The sequence below is a fragment of the Plecotus auritus genome, assembly GCF_963455305.1.
Source record: "Plecotus auritus genome assembly, chromosome: 6".
NCBI lineage: Eukaryota > Metazoa > Chordata > Mammalia > Chiroptera > Vespertilionidae > Plecotus > Plecotus auritus.
In genome coordinates this window covers 85,156,666-85,173,642 of record NC_137773.1, presented here as the reverse complement: position 1 = coordinate 85,173,642, position 16,977 = coordinate 85,156,666, and the positions used below count along the sequence as shown (strand labels likewise).

General features: G+C 52.5%; 1 protein-coding gene across 4 annotated transcripts in view; it reads right to left on the bottom strand.

The window, feature by feature from the left end:
* Positions 1-16,619, bottom strand: part of HDGFL2 (HDGF like 2) — a 69,534-nt gene extending 52,915 nt beyond the window's left edge. For 2 of the 4 annotated variants that reach the window (XM_080674524.1, XM_080674522.1), the window contains exons 1-15: positions 16,432-16,609; positions 13,821-13,897; positions 13,591-13,729; positions 6,973-7,164; positions 6,379-6,495; positions 6,195-6,272; positions 4,947-5,112; positions 4,731-4,806; positions 4,315-4,630; positions 3,034-3,137; positions 2,203-2,276; positions 1,971-2,041; positions 1,508-1,609; positions 1,066-1,279; positions 202-334 (exon numbers count right to left, since the gene is read on the bottom strand). In XM_080674524.1, coding sequence (XP_080530650.1) covers positions 202-334; positions 1,066-1,279; positions 1,508-1,609; positions 1,971-2,041; positions 2,203-2,276; positions 3,034-3,137; positions 4,315-4,630; positions 4,731-4,806; positions 4,947-5,112; positions 6,195-6,272; positions 6,379-6,495; positions 6,973-7,164; positions 13,591-13,729; positions 13,821-13,897; positions 16,432-16,503 — 1,931 coding nt within the window. In that variant the 5' untranslated portion in view covers positions 16,504-16,609. Of the gene's footprint in view, positions 1-201; positions 335-1,065; positions 1,280-1,507; positions 1,610-1,970; positions 2,042-2,202; positions 2,277-3,033; positions 3,138-4,314; positions 4,631-4,730; positions 4,807-4,946; positions 5,113-6,194; positions 6,273-6,378; positions 6,496-6,972; positions 7,165-13,590; positions 13,730-13,820; positions 13,898-16,431 lie in introns of all 4 variants that reach the window. The other 2 variants (XM_080674521.1, XM_080674523.1) reach the window with 2 other exon arrangements.
* Positions 16,620-16,977: the final 358 nt, after the last annotated feature.

The following is a 16,977-nucleotide window of genomic DNA, read 5'->3' as shown; positions in this document are numbered from 1 at the left end:
AGCTCAGCTCCCTCGACTGGGGTGTCCAGAGGGGTCTGCTGCTAAGGTAGGGGATGGGAGGCCAGCACATGGGGGCCAAGTCCCTGGGACCCTGACCAGGATAAGCAGCCCAGACATCAGGGTGCCTTCTCAGCAAGTCACCTCCCCTCCCTGCTTTCTTAGAGTGTCACCCGCAGTGCCACAGCCCCCAGGGACACTTACTCATTGTGTAACAAGTCTTCAGAGGAGCCCCCCACCGGCCCCTCTTCCGAGTTCTGTCCTTCCTCCTGTTCCTTGTCCTCCATGCTCCCACCCTTCTGGGATGTGGCCTCACCATTCACTGAGGCTGAGAGATCTGGGGGAGGAAAGGGGGTCATACGACACTGTGGTGCTATTGCCCAGGACCCCTGTCCCCTTCCTATTGAGAGCAGGTGGGAGAGCAAGCCAGCTTTGGGACAGGGGACCCTCGACACTCCTGAAGGACCCTGGCCCCATGTGTCCACAATCACCTCTACCTCCATGCCTCCCAGTCGCATGGGGACTGTCAGCTCCACCGGGCTACGGCTGGCTGCATGTGCTTCTGCAGCCAGCCCAGGCCCCTGAAGAAGGGAGGGGCCAGTAAATGAGTGCTGAGGCTGGGACAGAGGTAACACCCTGCTGGGTTAGCCCCCAGGCTGCTGAGGCTTCTTCAGCCGAGCCAACAGTCTGAAGGGCTGCTCTAAGCATCTGTCATCAGGACCAGGTGACCCCAGCAGGAACACCTCCCGCCCCAAAGGCCACTGTCCTTGCTGGAAACATCCTTTTTCCTCTCAGCTCACCCATGACCCTCCAGCCCCAGCCCAGGGCCTGTGCCTCACAGGCGTGCTCACACACACTTGGCGCACACACACACACACACACACACACACACACACACACACACACAGCCTCCTACACTGCCTGACTCTGAGAGTCCAGAGCCCGTGAGGGGCATAGGTGTGTGCGTGTACCAGGCACCAGCTGCCTTGGGGACACAACCAGGCCTGCGCAGAGAGCACCAGGACACACCATATTGTTATCAGGGGAGGAGCCCACCCAGCTCCTCACCAGCACTGGCCTCATCCTCTGCCCTCTCCGACGGGGCCTCCTCTCCAACCGGAGCCTCCTCAGGCTTCTCTGCCTCAGCTGGCTCCTTCTCCACTCCAGTCCTGGTTGCCTTCTGAATGACCTCAATCTTTGGTCCCAGGACCCGAGACTTGAGCCGGGTGTAGACTTCCGCAGCCTTCTCCATCACCTCCTTGTTGGCCTTGTAACGGCGAATCTGCCCGCCAAGAGGTCTGGCTCAGGGAGTGTAGTTGGCCTCATTCCCCCCCCACCCCACCAGAGACCCTCCCTATTGCTGCCACCACCTAGGCACCTCCCACGGAGACTGGCACTCCCCTAGGCAGTCCACTGGCCCTCTCCTCACCGACCAAGGGCAGCTGTGGCTAGGAACACAGTCTCCCCAAGCAGACCCCAGCCTGCATCCAACCCTGGGCTCCAACTGTACCTTTTTCAACGTGGCCACCACATCAGTGTTCTTCTGGAGGATATGTGAGGTCACCTGCAGGGTTCCAAGCTCCTCTAGTGCGTTCAAACACCTCTTCACATCCTGAGGGTGGGAAAGTAAGAAGTAAGGAGGGACAGCACCTAGGCGACCCAATAGGTCAGAGTAGGACACCTTGGGGCTTTCCCTGTGGAAAGAGCTGCCGAAAGACCGAGATTTGGAGGGTTCTTGGGGCCTGTCCACAACGCCAGCTGGCAGGGACACTGAGCACTGCACATCAGGATGGTCCCCAGCTGGGAACACACAATAAAAACAATGGACCCCACACCCCGTCCCATCCACCCTGAGTAACCCTGAATTTGCCTCAATTTCTGGAGACTTCTAAGGGAGCTCTAGACATGAAGGGGTGGCAGGGATTGCTTCACTCAGGGAGAGTGGCTCCTCATGACCCCAAGGTGTGTCTTACCGGATTATCGACCTTGAGGGCGAACTTGATCTCGCTGTGCAGTTTCTGAAGCTTCTCCTCCACGGAAGGTTCTGTGGCCAGGAGAGAATGCACTGCCTGGGCCTAAGCTCCCAAACCAACTTGGCCACGGGCCTGAGCACTGCTATGTGACAGAAGCAACCTTCCCCACTCCCGACCTCAGCAACCTTGGGCTGCAAGACCTTGGCAGCAACTGTGACAGCTGGGCCCTCACCTTTCTTCTTCTCAACCTTCCTGTCGGGTGGGAACCCCTCTGACCGCTTCCGGGTTCGTTCCACCTTCACGGGCCTGTGAAGACTCAATCCCTTTAGGCCTCTGACCAACATCCAGGAAGCCAGCCTGCCCCAACCACTGCCATCCTCCCCAATAAGGGCCGGGAGCTACGGAAGAAAACCTTTAGGAGGCCCCAAAGCTGTGAGGATGGGTCAGGGACCATCGAGACCTGGTCTAAGACAGGCACCTAGGACAAACCATTTAAAATCTCAAAGTTCTTTCTTTGTTTTTTTATATGTGGCTGAGGGTTAGTCTCTAGTATGTAAGACCCAGAGAATGAGTTATAAAAAGGCGATCCACTTGGATACTCATAGACAACAGCAACACTCATTAACACGGTTCCAGTTCTACACTCTACTTGGCAGTCAAGCTGCAAGTTCCCAGTGGACAGATTCCAACCAATGGCTGGAATTACACTTCAAAATGTCAGAGAGATGTGCTGGCCCCACACCTCAGTGGGTCTCAGACTTAAAAAGCCTGAGAACCACTGGTCTGGGGACAGTTCCCCCCTTTGGCACTACTGACATCAGGGCCAGGTTATTCTCTATGGGGGGGATGACATCCTACGGTGTGTTGAGCAGCATCCCTGGCCCCCATTCACTTGATGTCTGGAAAACCCAAGTCAAGGACCACAATCCTGAACAGGGGACACTTCAACAGATCTGTTTACCAAACTAAATTTGGAAGCCCAGTCCCTCCAATGGGGAGTGAGAACCTGGGGACCAGGATGGGCCTCGGGGAGCTATGGCAGACAGGCTAAGTGAGTGCTGACCTGGATCGGGGCTTCTCCTCAGGGCGCCCTTTCTTCTCCTTCTGGCTGGGTCTCTTCACAGGCTCTGTGCTTTGTGGCTGCAACTTCTTAGCTGATTTCTTCACCTGCAGCAGCAAAACAGAGGGGCTGGAGTGGCAGGGGCTGGCTCTGAACTCCTGAACTATCCCCCGTGGGAAGACACTTCCTGCCACCACCTTCACACTGCTGGGAGCTGGTAGAATGGACAGGATGGAATGGGAAAGGTCCCCGTGTCCGATCCATCCCTGGCAGCAGATCTCAGGCTCTGAAAGGACCACCAACAGTGGGGCAGCCCTTCTTCCAAGCAGGACACTTCCTGAGGCAGGGAACTTGGTCCCCCACTTTGGGACAAGGGAAAGCGACTGGAAGAGAACAGGGTGTTGTCAGGCTTTCCCCATTCCCACATGAAGTGGGATCCTGGGTCTAGAACGTGATGGGCCTTGGAAGTCAGACTCTCGGATTCAGGCCCACACCAATACATGGTACTTGATTGTCACCACTGCTCCTTGCTGGCATCAGAGTCCTCCTGACTGCTCCCATGCTCACCCCACAAGCTGTTACCCCATAGCGGCCAGAGGACAAACGTGAACACCTAAGTCAGATCCACCCCTTGTCTGCATGCAGCCCTTCAGGTCTCCCACCTCCCTCAGGGTAAAAGTCTAAGTCCTCCCCACTGTCCACAAGGCCCTGCACATCCTGTCTCCATTCCCTCCCTGCCCTCACCTTTTCTCCCCCTGGCTCACTCTGATCCAGCCATTCAGGCTTTGTTCTTCCTCCAACATGCCAGGCACAGGCTATGCCCTCAGTCTAGGATGTTGTTCTCCAAGTTATCTTCCCACATCACCTCCCACTTAACTCAGATCCCTACATGTCACCTTCTCAACTGATGCCTTTAGGGTCTACCCCATTTAAAATAGAAACCCTCCCATCTCAACACGTCATGTCCTTCCCTTCGCCTTATTCTTCTTAGCACAGAACGCTCTGGAAAGCACCATGTAACATTTTAATGTTGTCTACTCTTTCTCCCTCCCTTGGATATCAGCTCCTTAACATCAGGGGTTTCTGTGTGTCACCCACTGCTTTACCGCCACACTCCCAGCACCCAGAACAGTGTCTAGTACACAACAGGTGCTCAATAAACATGCTGGATAAAGGAATGGACTTGCTTGAAGGGGTGGGTGTTAGGGAGAAACCTCTTCAGTTATCCATGTTTCCCCATCATCCCCCCATGGGGCTACCAAACCCCCACCAGTTTGGGCGCACCTCTCTCTCCAGCTCAGCCTCCGGCTCCGAGTCAGAGGAGGACTGGGGCCCCCGTCCCCGACCCTTCCGGCCACGCTGCTTCCTGACGGGCTCTTCCTCATCCCTGACCTCATCGCCGCTGCTTCCCCCACTGCCCCCTTGCAGGGCTTCCCCACGCTCAGCCCGTTCACGCCTCCGCTCCTTCTCTTCCTTCTCCTGCTCCCGTAGCCGCCGCAGCTCTTCCTCCTGCTCCCGGCGCCGCCGGGCCTCCAGCTCACGTCGCCGTTCTTCATCACGGCGCTTCCACTCGCTGATTCGGTCTACCTCCTCACTGTCGCTGGGGGTGCAGGCCAATTAGAGAAGGGGCCTGGTCCTCAGAAGGCACTGCTCCAGACCCACCCACAGCCATGCTGAGGATCCTACCAGAAGCAACCCACCTGTCACTGCTTGAGCTGCTTGGGGGCCGTTCAGGCTTCGGTTTCCGCCCGCGGGGTTTTGGGGGAGGCTTCTCAGCTATGAAAAAGGAAGGGGTGGCCTTCTTCTGCACTGTCCTCCAGGCGGGGCAAGGGACCCCCACAGGCCAGCCCAGAGGCGAGGGCCCATGTGGGGCAGGCCCCAGGGAACCAGGTCAGAACCAGTGTCAGCTATCCTACCTGGCTTCCTGCTCCTGGGAGGTTTCTTTACTGACACATCGGAGTCTGAGGAGGAGGACGAGGAGGCCAAAGAGGAGGAAGAGGCTGACCTGGCCACGGCCACTGGCTCACCTTTGGCCCCTTCAGATTCTGGTTTGGAGTCTGAGTCAGAGGCCGATGGCGGCTTCTGGAAGAGGCCGGGGCATGGAGGTGAGAGAGCAGACCCCAGCACCCCTTAGAGCCCCCAACCCACAAAATTTCACCTCCTCCAAATTAAAAAAGCTTTTTTAGGCTTAGAATCACAGGCAGCCCTGGATGTGCCTACAGCTGCCTGATCCTTCACGTTGGTCACAGGGCATAATCTCCCCAGACCTCCCTCCTCCTGGGTGAAGTGCAAGGATTTTCCCCAGTGGCAAGAGCTTTTTAAAATCTTGCCTGGAGGCCCAACCAGAAGCGCTGCCCTCTTCCACTGTCTCTGTCCCCGAGCTCCTGAGTTCTCGGCACACACTTGTACATGCACACACTACACATAACGCTTGTATATAACTCGTAGATAGCTCATACATGCCAGATAACACACTCATATACATGCACACACCACACATGCACACTTGTGCAGGTATGCACATGCTCATACATGCACATACAATTCATATATTAATATAAACACTCATACACACACAGCTTTCTCTCTCTCTCTCTCACACACACATACACACACACACGACAACTAAGTGCTTCACTCTCTTCTGATGCCAACACCTATAAAAGACAGGAGCTGCAAAAATAGGTCATCTGCTCAGGGAAGTGCTCTGCACACATGGTACTCAGAAACTAGGGGCTGAGGCCATCAGTGAAGCCAGAGGTGGAAGTCGGCAGTACCCTGGCCCAAGCCCTACCCTCCTCCAAAGAGGACCCCACTCTAATTGTGGACAGTGGTAGGTGACCTTGGAGAGAAGCTCTAAGAGTTTCTCCCAGGTGAGCATGAAAAAAGAAAAACCACCTCTAGCCTGGCTGGTGTTGCTCAGTGGTTGAGCATCAACCCAGGAACTAAGAGGTCACCAGTTCGATTCCTGGTCAGGGCACATGCCCAGGTTACAGGCTCAATCCCCAGTAAGAGGCGTGCAAGAGGCAGCCAATCAATGATTCTCTCTAATCACTGATGTTTCTATCTCTCTCTCCCTCTCCCTTCCTTTCTGAAATCAATAACGATAAATTTAACAAAAATAAAGAAAGAAAATGAAAAAAAACTTAAAAAACACAACATACCTCTACCTTTTTCTTCCGTCCTGCCAGGGGGCCCCGCCGTGGTACCCGAACCATGGCTTTCTTCTCAGGGGTGAAATCCTGGGCAGAGAGAAGAGAGCTGAACAGAATTCAACTGGCTGGCCACTGCTTGGCTCCCACCTGTGCAACTCTCCCCACCCACCCAAGGAGCAAACCACCTGCTCACCTGGTCACTGGTCTTCTCTGACTCAGATGAGCTTTCAGAGTTCTCCTCCTCAGATGGGGACACACTAGCCTGATCCAGGTCACTGGAGGCCTTCCGGGCTCGTTTTGAGACCGACATCTGGAGGGAGAGCAACCCAAACAGACCAGAAAAGCATATGTGCTCAACAGAGCAGTCTCCCACCTGACCCCTCTTATCCCAGGAAAGAGCTCAAACTCTACAACAGGGGTGGGGAATTCTGGCCCAAGAGCCGTATAAGGCCCAAGAAATCTTGGTCTGGCCTGCCAAGGCATTAGGGGTCAGTTAATTAAATGTTTGACCAAATATAGCAGGTTAATTTTTAAGTTGATAATTTTGTCTGGCCCAAGAATGATGTTGTAAGTATCCAAGTGGCCCTTGGCAGAAAAATGGTTCCCCACCCCTGCTCCAGAACTTTTAACGAGGTCAACTGGGACCCTTCGAGAATCTGATTAAAAAAACAGGAGTGGGTAAGCAAGCTGCAGGATGCAACTTCAGGCTGGAAGGAGAAAGTGTCAGGGCATTGCTGGGCTATCAGCCCCTCATAGGCCAGGTGTATCTGCCCCACCCCATCCCTACCTTCAAGGTTGATGCTTTTCGCTTCAGACTGCTGTTGTCACTGCTCTTGTCTGAGTCCGAATCACTCTCCATCCTGTCGCTGGCAGCTGCAGCAGTCACGGCTGTAACAGTCATGACCCCCCTGTCCTCGTCGTCCTCACTCCTGCCTGCTGTGTCAGCTTCAGGGGCCTCACTGTCAGAGGAACTCACCGGCTGGGAGGAGGGGGCAGAGACAGTGAGTCATTCTCAGGCTTGGGTGGATTTCCCAACTAGGGCAGTGACCCAGAGGACAGCACCCACCAGTGGCAGTGTCTTAAATGCCAGCTTTCCCAATAGGGAAATTGAGGCCCAGAAAGCCCTGAGAACTGAGGCAGGAGGCTGAGATGGACAAAGCTATGATTCAAGCACTGTGGGACTCATGGTAAAACCCTGGGCAAGTGACTTAAGCCTCTCTGTACCTCAGTTTCAATGAGGATGTCACCACTTGGGCCTCACAGGGCTATCGCAAGGATGAGACACAAATGGTATGTGATGTACTTAGGACAGTGCCCAGACTGGCAAGAGATCCATCAAGGCTTGCTTTTTATTGCTATTATTATTATTATTCTCATAATTAAGAGAAGGAAGCTGACCTAACACAGGGCTTAAACTTCAAGGCACTGCTATTTCTGCTTTACCCCAAATTCCTATAGAATGGAATACTATTCAGCCATAAAAAGGGATGAAGCTCTGACACAACCTTATGTGAGGCGTTTGTTCTATTTGAACCATATGCTAGGCTCATTTACAACTCACTTTTGGGAGGAGGTACCGGGTGCCAGGCACTATGCTAGGTAGATGGTAAGCACACAGATATGAACAGAACATGGTCCCTGCCCCTGGGGAGCTTACAGTCTAATGGGAGAAACCAACCATAGCCACCTGGACAGGCCAATGTCACACTGTGGTGAAGGGCACCAATGAAGATATCAGCATATGAGTGGGAAGGATCAGAGAGAGGTATATGCCAAGTGGTGGGAGTATTTTGCACTGGGAGGGGGACCTCAGAAGACATGACATTTTAGCTGAGAGTTTGTCCCAAGCATGCAAAGGGATTTGGGAAGACAGGATTGGCATAAGTGAAGTTTCTCCTAAGGAATCTGGACAAGTGGGGGGAGGGGGGGAGGCACAGCAAAAGAAAAGCAAATGACAGCAGAGAGGCTGGGAGGTTAGGCTGGGCCAGGTGAAGCAGGAGTTATCAAGGCTCAATGGCACAATGATAGGCCACAGGGCTTTCTCGGGTCCCTTTTTAAACTTCTGTATGGTTTGTGTGAGGAAAACGGATGGGGCCCGGTCGTATTTAACCATCATTCAGTCATTCAATGACCATCACAGAATACCTACTATATGCCTGACCCTGTGCTGGGGCTAGAGACGAGTAAGACAGGGTCCCTGCCCCTGGGGACCTCAGAGTCTAATGGGGATACAGACAAGTAAATGCATTTACAACACAGCATGAGGGGGGGCACCCAGCCAAATCCAAGGGTAAAATCTGACCAGGTTTTTTCACGGTATGCACCTCTTTTCTAAATAACTGATTTTTTTAAGAATAAGATTGAGATTCTTAAAAGCCACATTCTCTGGAATCATGTGGAAACAACCCAAATGTCTATATACTGATGAATAAATAAAATGTGGGATAGCTACAGAATGGAATACTATTCAGCCATAAAAAGGAATGAAGCTCTGACACATGCTAACCAACACGAGTGAACCTTGAAAGCATGCTCAATGAAAGAAGGCAGATACAAAGGCCAAATATATGATTCCATTCATATGAAATGTCCAGAATATGCAAATTCATCAAAACAAAAAGCAGGTTAGTAATTCCCAGTGTTTGAGAAGGAGAGAATTGAGGGTGACTGCTAATGAAGAAGGTGGTTTCTTTGTGGGGTGATAGGAATGTTCTGGAATCAGATAGTAGTGATGGTTGCACAACATTGTGAAAGTATTAAAAGCCATTGTACTTTATGCTTTAAAATTCTGAATTTTATGTTATGTAAATTTTATCCCCATTAAGAAAAAAGACACTAACCCAAAAAAGCCCCATTCTCTTGGTGTGATGACAGTTGGGGCTCAATGGATTGGAGCAGGGCATGCACGCTGACCAAGAAAAAAGCAAGGAGGACCAAAACGGTATGAGAGGACAGGAGAGGGCTGTACCAATGGGACGAACTAAGTGAGACTAGAAAGAGGAGCAAGGAGAGGCAGAGGTCTGTGTGGCTGAGTGGCCAGGAGGAGGGAAGAGGGGTCATGAACAGCTGGACAGAGGTAGAGGCCAAGTCCCAGCAGCACATCAAAGTAGAAGAGAATAGAAATGTGAGAGTAAAAGTGTGGGCGCCACAGCTAGACCAGGGACAACAGTGACACAGGAAGGACCAAGTGGATCGAATGGCCGGGAGGGGACTCAGTCTGCCATTACTTCCCCACTCCATGCTCACTCTGTATATAAAGCCACACTCTTCCCTCTCTGAGAAATTGAAGTCAGAAGCCCTCCCAGCCTTCACCACAATCCCTACTTAACAGGAGAGAAAAATGAGAATCATGTGTTGACAGGACTTGGCAGCTCAGCAACAAACACCTTTTGTCTCCCTTGAATCACTGTGACCTTAGGCAGGGAGGCAGGGCCTTGTCTGTATGGTTGACAAGATTAAAAAGTATAAAACTAAGTAAGTTTAGGCCCAAACCTAAAACGCTAGAAGAATCACGCCTTTATGGTGGGTTTCTGTCACTGTCCTCCAGGACTGAGGAGCACCACTGGTAAACAGAGAAAGGAGATGCTATCCCGTTTGTCACTTAGAGAGTAAGTGACTAACTGGCTGTTCCAAAGATCTTCTGCAAGTGTTACTCAAGTGCAAACCACCAAACATTAAGCTTATCACCTCTATCTCTTCCCCCCTCCTCTCTCTCTCTCTCTCTGTGTGTAACTTGTGGAAGCTATTATCCTCATTTTGCAGATGAGAAAAAAGCTGGTGTGACAAGATAGCACAGCAAGTAAGTGTCAGAGCTGGGATGCAAGGCACGTTCACCTTGGCCACTAAGTCTGGGTCCTGCACACAGCTAGTGCTTATTAGATGCCTCCTCACTCCTACCAAGCTCTTGATCAACTGTGCCTCCATGGCCCAGTCAGGTGATTGGGATGAATGGGCATGGTCCACAATTAGGGAAACTTTGACTCTGGAAGCTAAGTGACTTGCCCTATACCAGTGGTCGGCAAACTCATTAGTCAACAGAGCGGCAAACCACGGCTCACGAGCCGCATGTGGCTCGCGAGCCACAGTTTGCCGACCACTGCCCTATACTGTGCTTGTGGGTAGAGCCAGGAACTCTGATCTGGGTCAGCCCGTGGTATCTAAGTGCCTGCCAGCAAAGGTTTTGGGAACTCTGATCCATGTGGAGAAGTTGGGGGACATTTGGACACCCAGTGGCTAAGTGAGATGAGCACTCATTTCTCTCAACGTCTTAATGAATCTGGATGTGAAGGAGATGGAAAGGGAAGGTCAAATCCAGCCTGGCCTCCTCATTCCCAACTACTATCTTGCACTTACACGGTACCTGACACACATTTGCTCACTTGAACCTAGGTTCAGGTGTCCACATAGCACTGCTCTTTTTTTTTTTTTTTTAATAGATTGTTACTGATTTCAGAGATGGATAGATAGAAACTTCAAGGATGAGAGAGAATCATAGATCAGCTGTCACCTGCATGCCCCCGCTGGGGATCGAGCCCACAACCCAGGCATGTACCCTGACCAGGAATCGAACCGCGAGGTGCTGGGTTCATGAGTTGATGCTCAACCCCTGAGCCACACTGGCCAGGCTAGCAGGCTAATTTTTAAGTTGATAATTTTGTATGGCCTACGAATGTTATAAATAGCCAAATGGCCCTTGGCAGGAAAAAGGTTCCCCACCCCTGATGTAGAGGTTATTCTTGGGGCCTTCCTCCTCATCCTCCAGGCCCTTACCATGGCTTCTATCAGCCAGAGGGAAAATAATTCACCCCGGAAGGTGGGAGGCCTAGGTTTTAGTCCCAGCTCAACTCTAACCAGCTTGAGAACCTTAGATAGGTCCCCTTACCTCTTCCTCTATCGGTGACCAGACACATTAAATGGCATCCTTCTAGGTCAATTGTGTTCAACCAAAGGTGACTTTGTCCCTCATTTGGCAATGTCTAGAGACATTCTGGTTATCATGATGGGGTGCTCCTCACACTGAGTGCATGGGGGCCAGAGATGCGGCTCAACATTCCATGGTGCCCAGGACAGCCCCCCACAAAGAGGTCTCAAATTCCAGCTATGTCTCTCTGGGCAATCAAGTGAACTCTCTGGGTCTTAGTTTGCTCATCTGTAAAATGGGGAAAATGCCACTGGCCCACCCCACTCTAAGATTACTGTGTGGATCAAAAGACAATGAAGTTGGAACCATAGCAAGATACCATTTTTCACCTCCTGGCTTGGCCAAAGGATGTGGAACAGGCCTTGCCATACACTCCTGGTAGGAGCACCAGATGAGTTAAGGCTGTCAAAAAGAATGAGGCTATTCTCTGCATGTTGCCATGGGCCAGTCATCAAGGTATATTATTGGAGGGATAAAGCAAAGTAGAGAATTATATACTTTAAAAAGGAAAGCTATAGGTTTTATATGAATAAAAAATCCTGAAAGGATATATAAGGAACTGGTAGCTGTGGCTGTCTTAAGAGGAAATGGAAACAGAGTAACCAGAAGGCAAGAATGACTTTTCACTGTACGCCCCTTTTGTACCTTTTCAATTTTGTACCACGACACTATATTCCCACTCAAAATGTAAACATAAACTGCAAACTTAGAGGATGAAAAAAGAGAATGTTCAGGTACCCATAAAGCAATGACTCTAAGTCTGTTGACTGGCTCCACCAGAAGCATCTAGGATGATGCATGGGAAGAAAAACCCCAAGGTCCCCAGACCTCAGCCCTAAACTACTATACCTAAACCTCTAGGGGAGTAGGGGTGAGGTCCAGGGATCTGATTTTAAACTGATATTCCATCTGTAGGCATAGACTGGTTAGAGAACCAAACAGCAGTGATAAGCTCTCACACTCAGAGCTACTCCTCAACATGGGGAACCTGTACAGGCCTAGTTTAATGTCAAGGTCATACCATTTTTGAGTTCTGTTTCCTCGAGGGCAAGCATCTACACAGTATTTAGCAAGCTGTGGGTGTGCAATAAATATTAAATGGAGTGATGATTCATCAGGAGACAATAAGCTTAGGATGTAACCAAACAGAACTTGAGGTGGGGCCAGAAAAAGATCTCATGAAACTCAACTACTTTGAAGACCTTCCGATTCCCAGTTAGGGACATGAAAAGCAAAGGAAAAGAGTGGGTATCAAAGCAGGGGGACCACTGTCTCCCAGACCCATCATCAGAGGTAAAAGTCAAATACCCCCCAACATGCACTAAATATGTGAGCCTGGTCCATCTGTTGAGTGAACCCTGAATTCTGGGCCATGAGCTCCTGGAAGGCAAGAAGTGTGTCAGTCATTTTGAATTTCTGGTCCCTAGCTGTGTACAGGTGTCAGTACAGTAGTCTGCTGGATCAGTTGGTGGACTGAGCCACAGGAGGCACACCCAAACCATCTTAAGATCCAAAGTTCTCAAGCAGGACCTAGCCCCACAGAACCAAGCCCTCTCCAACTCCTGCTTCCCTCCCCGCAGACCTTGCTGGTAGTACTTTTTCTTCCTACCAGCCAAGCTCTGCCACCTTCGGTCAGTTTGCTCCCAGCCAATCTTGAGCCCACCCATCCTGAGGCCAGGCTACTCTGCCTCCCCACACCACCCACAGAAACCCCAAAAGCAGTGGTTAACAACAGAATGGAGAACCCCAGCCTAGCCTCCCCTCATCTGCATCTCACCCCAAAATACCCAGAGCAAGACACCCCTCTGCCATCCTTCTGCAGCTTTCCACAGCTTTCTATGAATTAACTTCAACTTTTCTAGACCTTTCCCTTCCCTGAATGTTTTCAGATACCGATTTGCCACTAAGATGTCATCTCTATGATCCCTGGCATTTTTTTCCACCTAAGCAAGAACTCTCACATGTACTAACTGCTGTCTTTTTCCGAGTCTAAAATCTGGCAGTAATAGCAGAAGTGGGGGTTGTAATTAAAAGGAAATGTGTTTTCCTTAGAAAACAAAAGGTTTTATAAGAGCTAACAACACTATTATAAATTCACACTAATCCCAGAGCAGTGGGTCTCACCAGGGGTAAGCCCACATCCCTCCACCCCACCCAAGGGACACTAGACAATGTCTGAGAACATACTTGGTTGTCACAACTGGGGGAGAGCAGTGGGAAGGAGGATGCTCCAGGCACCAAGTGGGTGGGGGCCAGGAATGCTGCCTAACACTCTATAGTGCCCATGTCGCCATCCCCCCCCCACACACAGAATGATCCAGCCCAGATTGTCAGTAGTACCAAGGGGGAGAAGCCCTGTCCCAGAAGCCTCTCCTTTTTCTATGAGACAAGCTAAGGCTACTTCTAGTCTCCAGTGCATGTGAGCACCACCTGACTTGGCTATGCAGACCCCACGACAGCTGTCCCCAACCCTCAGGTACTCACCAGAGAAGCACTGTAACTGGCGTGGGGATTGTTCTGGATCTCCCACAGTCCCTCATTGAAGCCTTTCCTCTTGTTGGGTTTCCCGTACTTATCTTTCCACTTGTCGTAGGGAAATAGGTCTTTGGGTCCCAGGAAGGCTCTGGAAAGAGAAACCACAGCCGGTCCTAGGTGAGCCAGGCCACCCTGGGAGGCACCCCTGGGGGAAATCAAGCCCAGTGAGGGACACTTACGTTTCGTGTGTACCAAAGAAGAAGATGGGGTACTTGTTGGGTGGGGGCTTCACAGCACCATCAGCGATGTCATCAATCTGCAGTGAGAGGCCAGTAAGGGGGTAGCTGAGGGGCAGGGCAACTTCACCCACTAACCCAGAAAATCATCCAGAAATTAGCCAATTTACTTAAGGGAAAGCATGCCAGGAGAAGGGAAGCCTTCAACCTAGGAAGATGCATCACCTTCTAGTTAGGCATCTGCATTCCTGTGTACCCTGCCCGCCCCCCGCCCCCAATTGCATATTTATCCCCTCCTCCACACACAGGGTTGCCCCCAAGATAGGTGCTTCACCTGAGCAAAGCCAAAAATAGTCCTCTGAGCAGCCGGGGGTGGGGCCAAGCTCAGCTTCTATGAACTACCAGGACCCTCCCACAAGAACCCCTCCCTCAGAGGGGATCGGTGGTGGGATTGTTGGTCTCCAAAAGGCTGCAGCAGGCAGCTCCAGGATGCAGAGGGTGGGGGGTGGGCTGCAGGAGACAGGCCCTGAGCATCCAGGAAGTCCCACCCTCCCCTACAGACCCATGGGCTCTAGCAGCTGTCAGTCACATCCCACAGAAGGTTAGCAGCCCCTTCACTTCCAATCAGGTGCTTGGAAATGTTCAGGGCTGAAGAGAGCCAGCTGGAAGGGGGTTGGAGAGGGAGAAGCTGGTACTCTAGAAAGAAGGGAAGTGCCCATAAAGTTTCATTGTTCTGGTGCCCTCCAAGAAAATAACAGTGAGCAAATCAGGTTAAAATGGGTTATCTGGTCTCCATTAATTCCTTAACATTCTTTTCAATGCCTGGGGACTACTGAGATCTTCCCTGCTCCCCTCACTCAGCTTCCTTCCTCAGTTTTATAGGTTACTTTTCAAATCCTTGGCCCTGGGTTGTGGATCTCTGGCATCCATCTCAAACATCAGACTCCCACACAGAAGCATCCCCAAACTCCATCACCCTGAGCTGAGGCCCAGCCCAACATGCTTTCCAGGCCATCTTCTGCTCTGGCCTCACCCAGGGCCTGCCTCTGAGCTCATGGCCCAGACATCCTAGTAACAGCACCAGCTCTAAACTGGTCTCTGGGCAGTGGTCCCTGAGCCTCTCCTGACATCCTATGGTAGCCTCCCTGCACCCAAATACCCAGCCCCAAGTGCTGACCTTCTGCTTACTTCCACTCATAGGGAGGGAAGGTCCAGTCTGAAATCTCCAGCCATCTCACAGCACTGTTCTGGCAACTCCTGCACTCCTATTCTAGTCAAATCTTCAGCCTCATCCTTTCACTGTCCCCTGCTGCTGCCTGAGCCTCGTACTTCCAACCCCCAAATTCCTTCAGTCCTACCAAGCATATTCCACCAATCTCAGCCCTGGGCAACTTTGGCCCTAAGACCTGGGGTTGACAATAACTTCCAGATCCTCTTCCACAGGACCTGCCCTGAACAATGCCTGGAACTTCATTCTGCAAATCTGATAAGGCACCCTAGGCTCATGACTACCTTTCAGACCTGGATGGAATCCTTAGACCACCTGGGTTCTTTGGATCACAGCTTCCTGCAAAGGGGGTTCCCAAAGTCCCCTTGGCCCAGCCCCCTTCCCTCATATGCTCTCCTTTGGAACCAATCCCCCTTTGCAAAGGCCTAGTCCAGTGGTCAGCAAACTGCGGCTCGCAAGCCACATGCGGCTCTCGAGCCGCGGTTTGCCGCTCTGTTGACTGACGAGTTTGCCGACCACTGGGCTAGTCTGATTCAAGCATCTTGGGAGGACTACCACACCCCAAGCCCGCCCTCCGGCTTCCTCCACCAGGTTCTGCGAGTGGGGGAAAGTCTCCCCAAACAAGTCTTATTCCAACCTCTAATGTCCCTAATGTCCCAGACATTATCAGATCAAGTCTCTCAGCTCGTGACCTTATGAACAGAACCTCCAGCCCTATTTCCAGCCCTCGCCTCCCTCAGCCTTGACCCTCAAGCCTTTCTCCCTTACTGCACCCCTCATCCCTAGCCACCGTCATACATGGCCCCAGAGCCCTCAGAAATTGGTTTCTCATGGCTTCCCCAATGAGGTCCTTCAGTGTGGGACGTCCCCTTTCCATCAATTTGATCCCTCTCCTCCAACCCCACGTTCCTCAGTTCCCCTCAGACTTACGGATCTCCCTCAAACTCGAACCATGCCCGCTCAGGGCCCAGATCGCTCAAACCCAACATCCTTCAACTCTGGGACTCCCGAAGCACAGGTACCTCAGCCCGAGACCCCCAGACTCGCAGCTTGCTTTCCTCAGATCCGGGGGCCCAAAAAATCACTGGCGCGCGAATCCCTCAGGCCTAGGACCTGCCCAGACCCCCGGCGCGAATGTGCCCCAGAACCAGGGTCCCCCAGACCTCTCGAGTACGCAAGGCCCGAAGCTCCCCAGGCCCCCAGGCCCGAAGCTCCCCGACACCAGGCGTGTGGTATTTCAAGCCCGGGACCCCCAGACTTCCAAGAACGCGGGTTCCTCAGACCAGGGGCCCCCCAGAACCCGGGCGCACGAGTCTCTCCGGCCCTGGCCGTCCACTGCCCCACCCCCCCCACCCCCCGCCTGGCATATCTCCCGCGCGGCCTCACCCGGGCCGGCCAGTGCGGGTAGCCCTTCATCTTGGCAAACACCAAGTCTCCGGGCTTGAAGGCGTGCGGCATGCTGGCGGCGGGAAGCCCAGGCCGCGGGAAGCGGCTGTAGCGGCAGCGGAGGCAGCGGTGGAGGCGGCAGCGGGAGGCGAAGCCGGGGGCGGGAGCAGGGAACGAAGGGGGCGGAGACGGTCGCTTGGGCAGCGGCCGGCGCGTGCTTATTGGACTGCGCGCTGCCGCCGGATGTCCCACCTTCCTGCCGTCACCGGCGGGAGACAAGGTCGCTCAGAACCACGTGCCGGGATAGAGGAGCGCAGAGACCAATGAGAAGAGGGGGGTTGGAGAGCACGTTAACGGGATTGGATAACGGGTAGAGCCGAGGGGCGTGACCCAGAGGCCTAATTGAAGGGAGAGGAGGTTATGGGAGGTGAAAGGGCAAAGGGGGAAGGAGGGAAACCCAGGCGGTCAGGAGCCGGGTGAAGAGCTGCCAGACTTCTTAGGGGCGGAGCTTAGGGTAGAGGGGCGGGCCATGGGCCGCCATAGTAG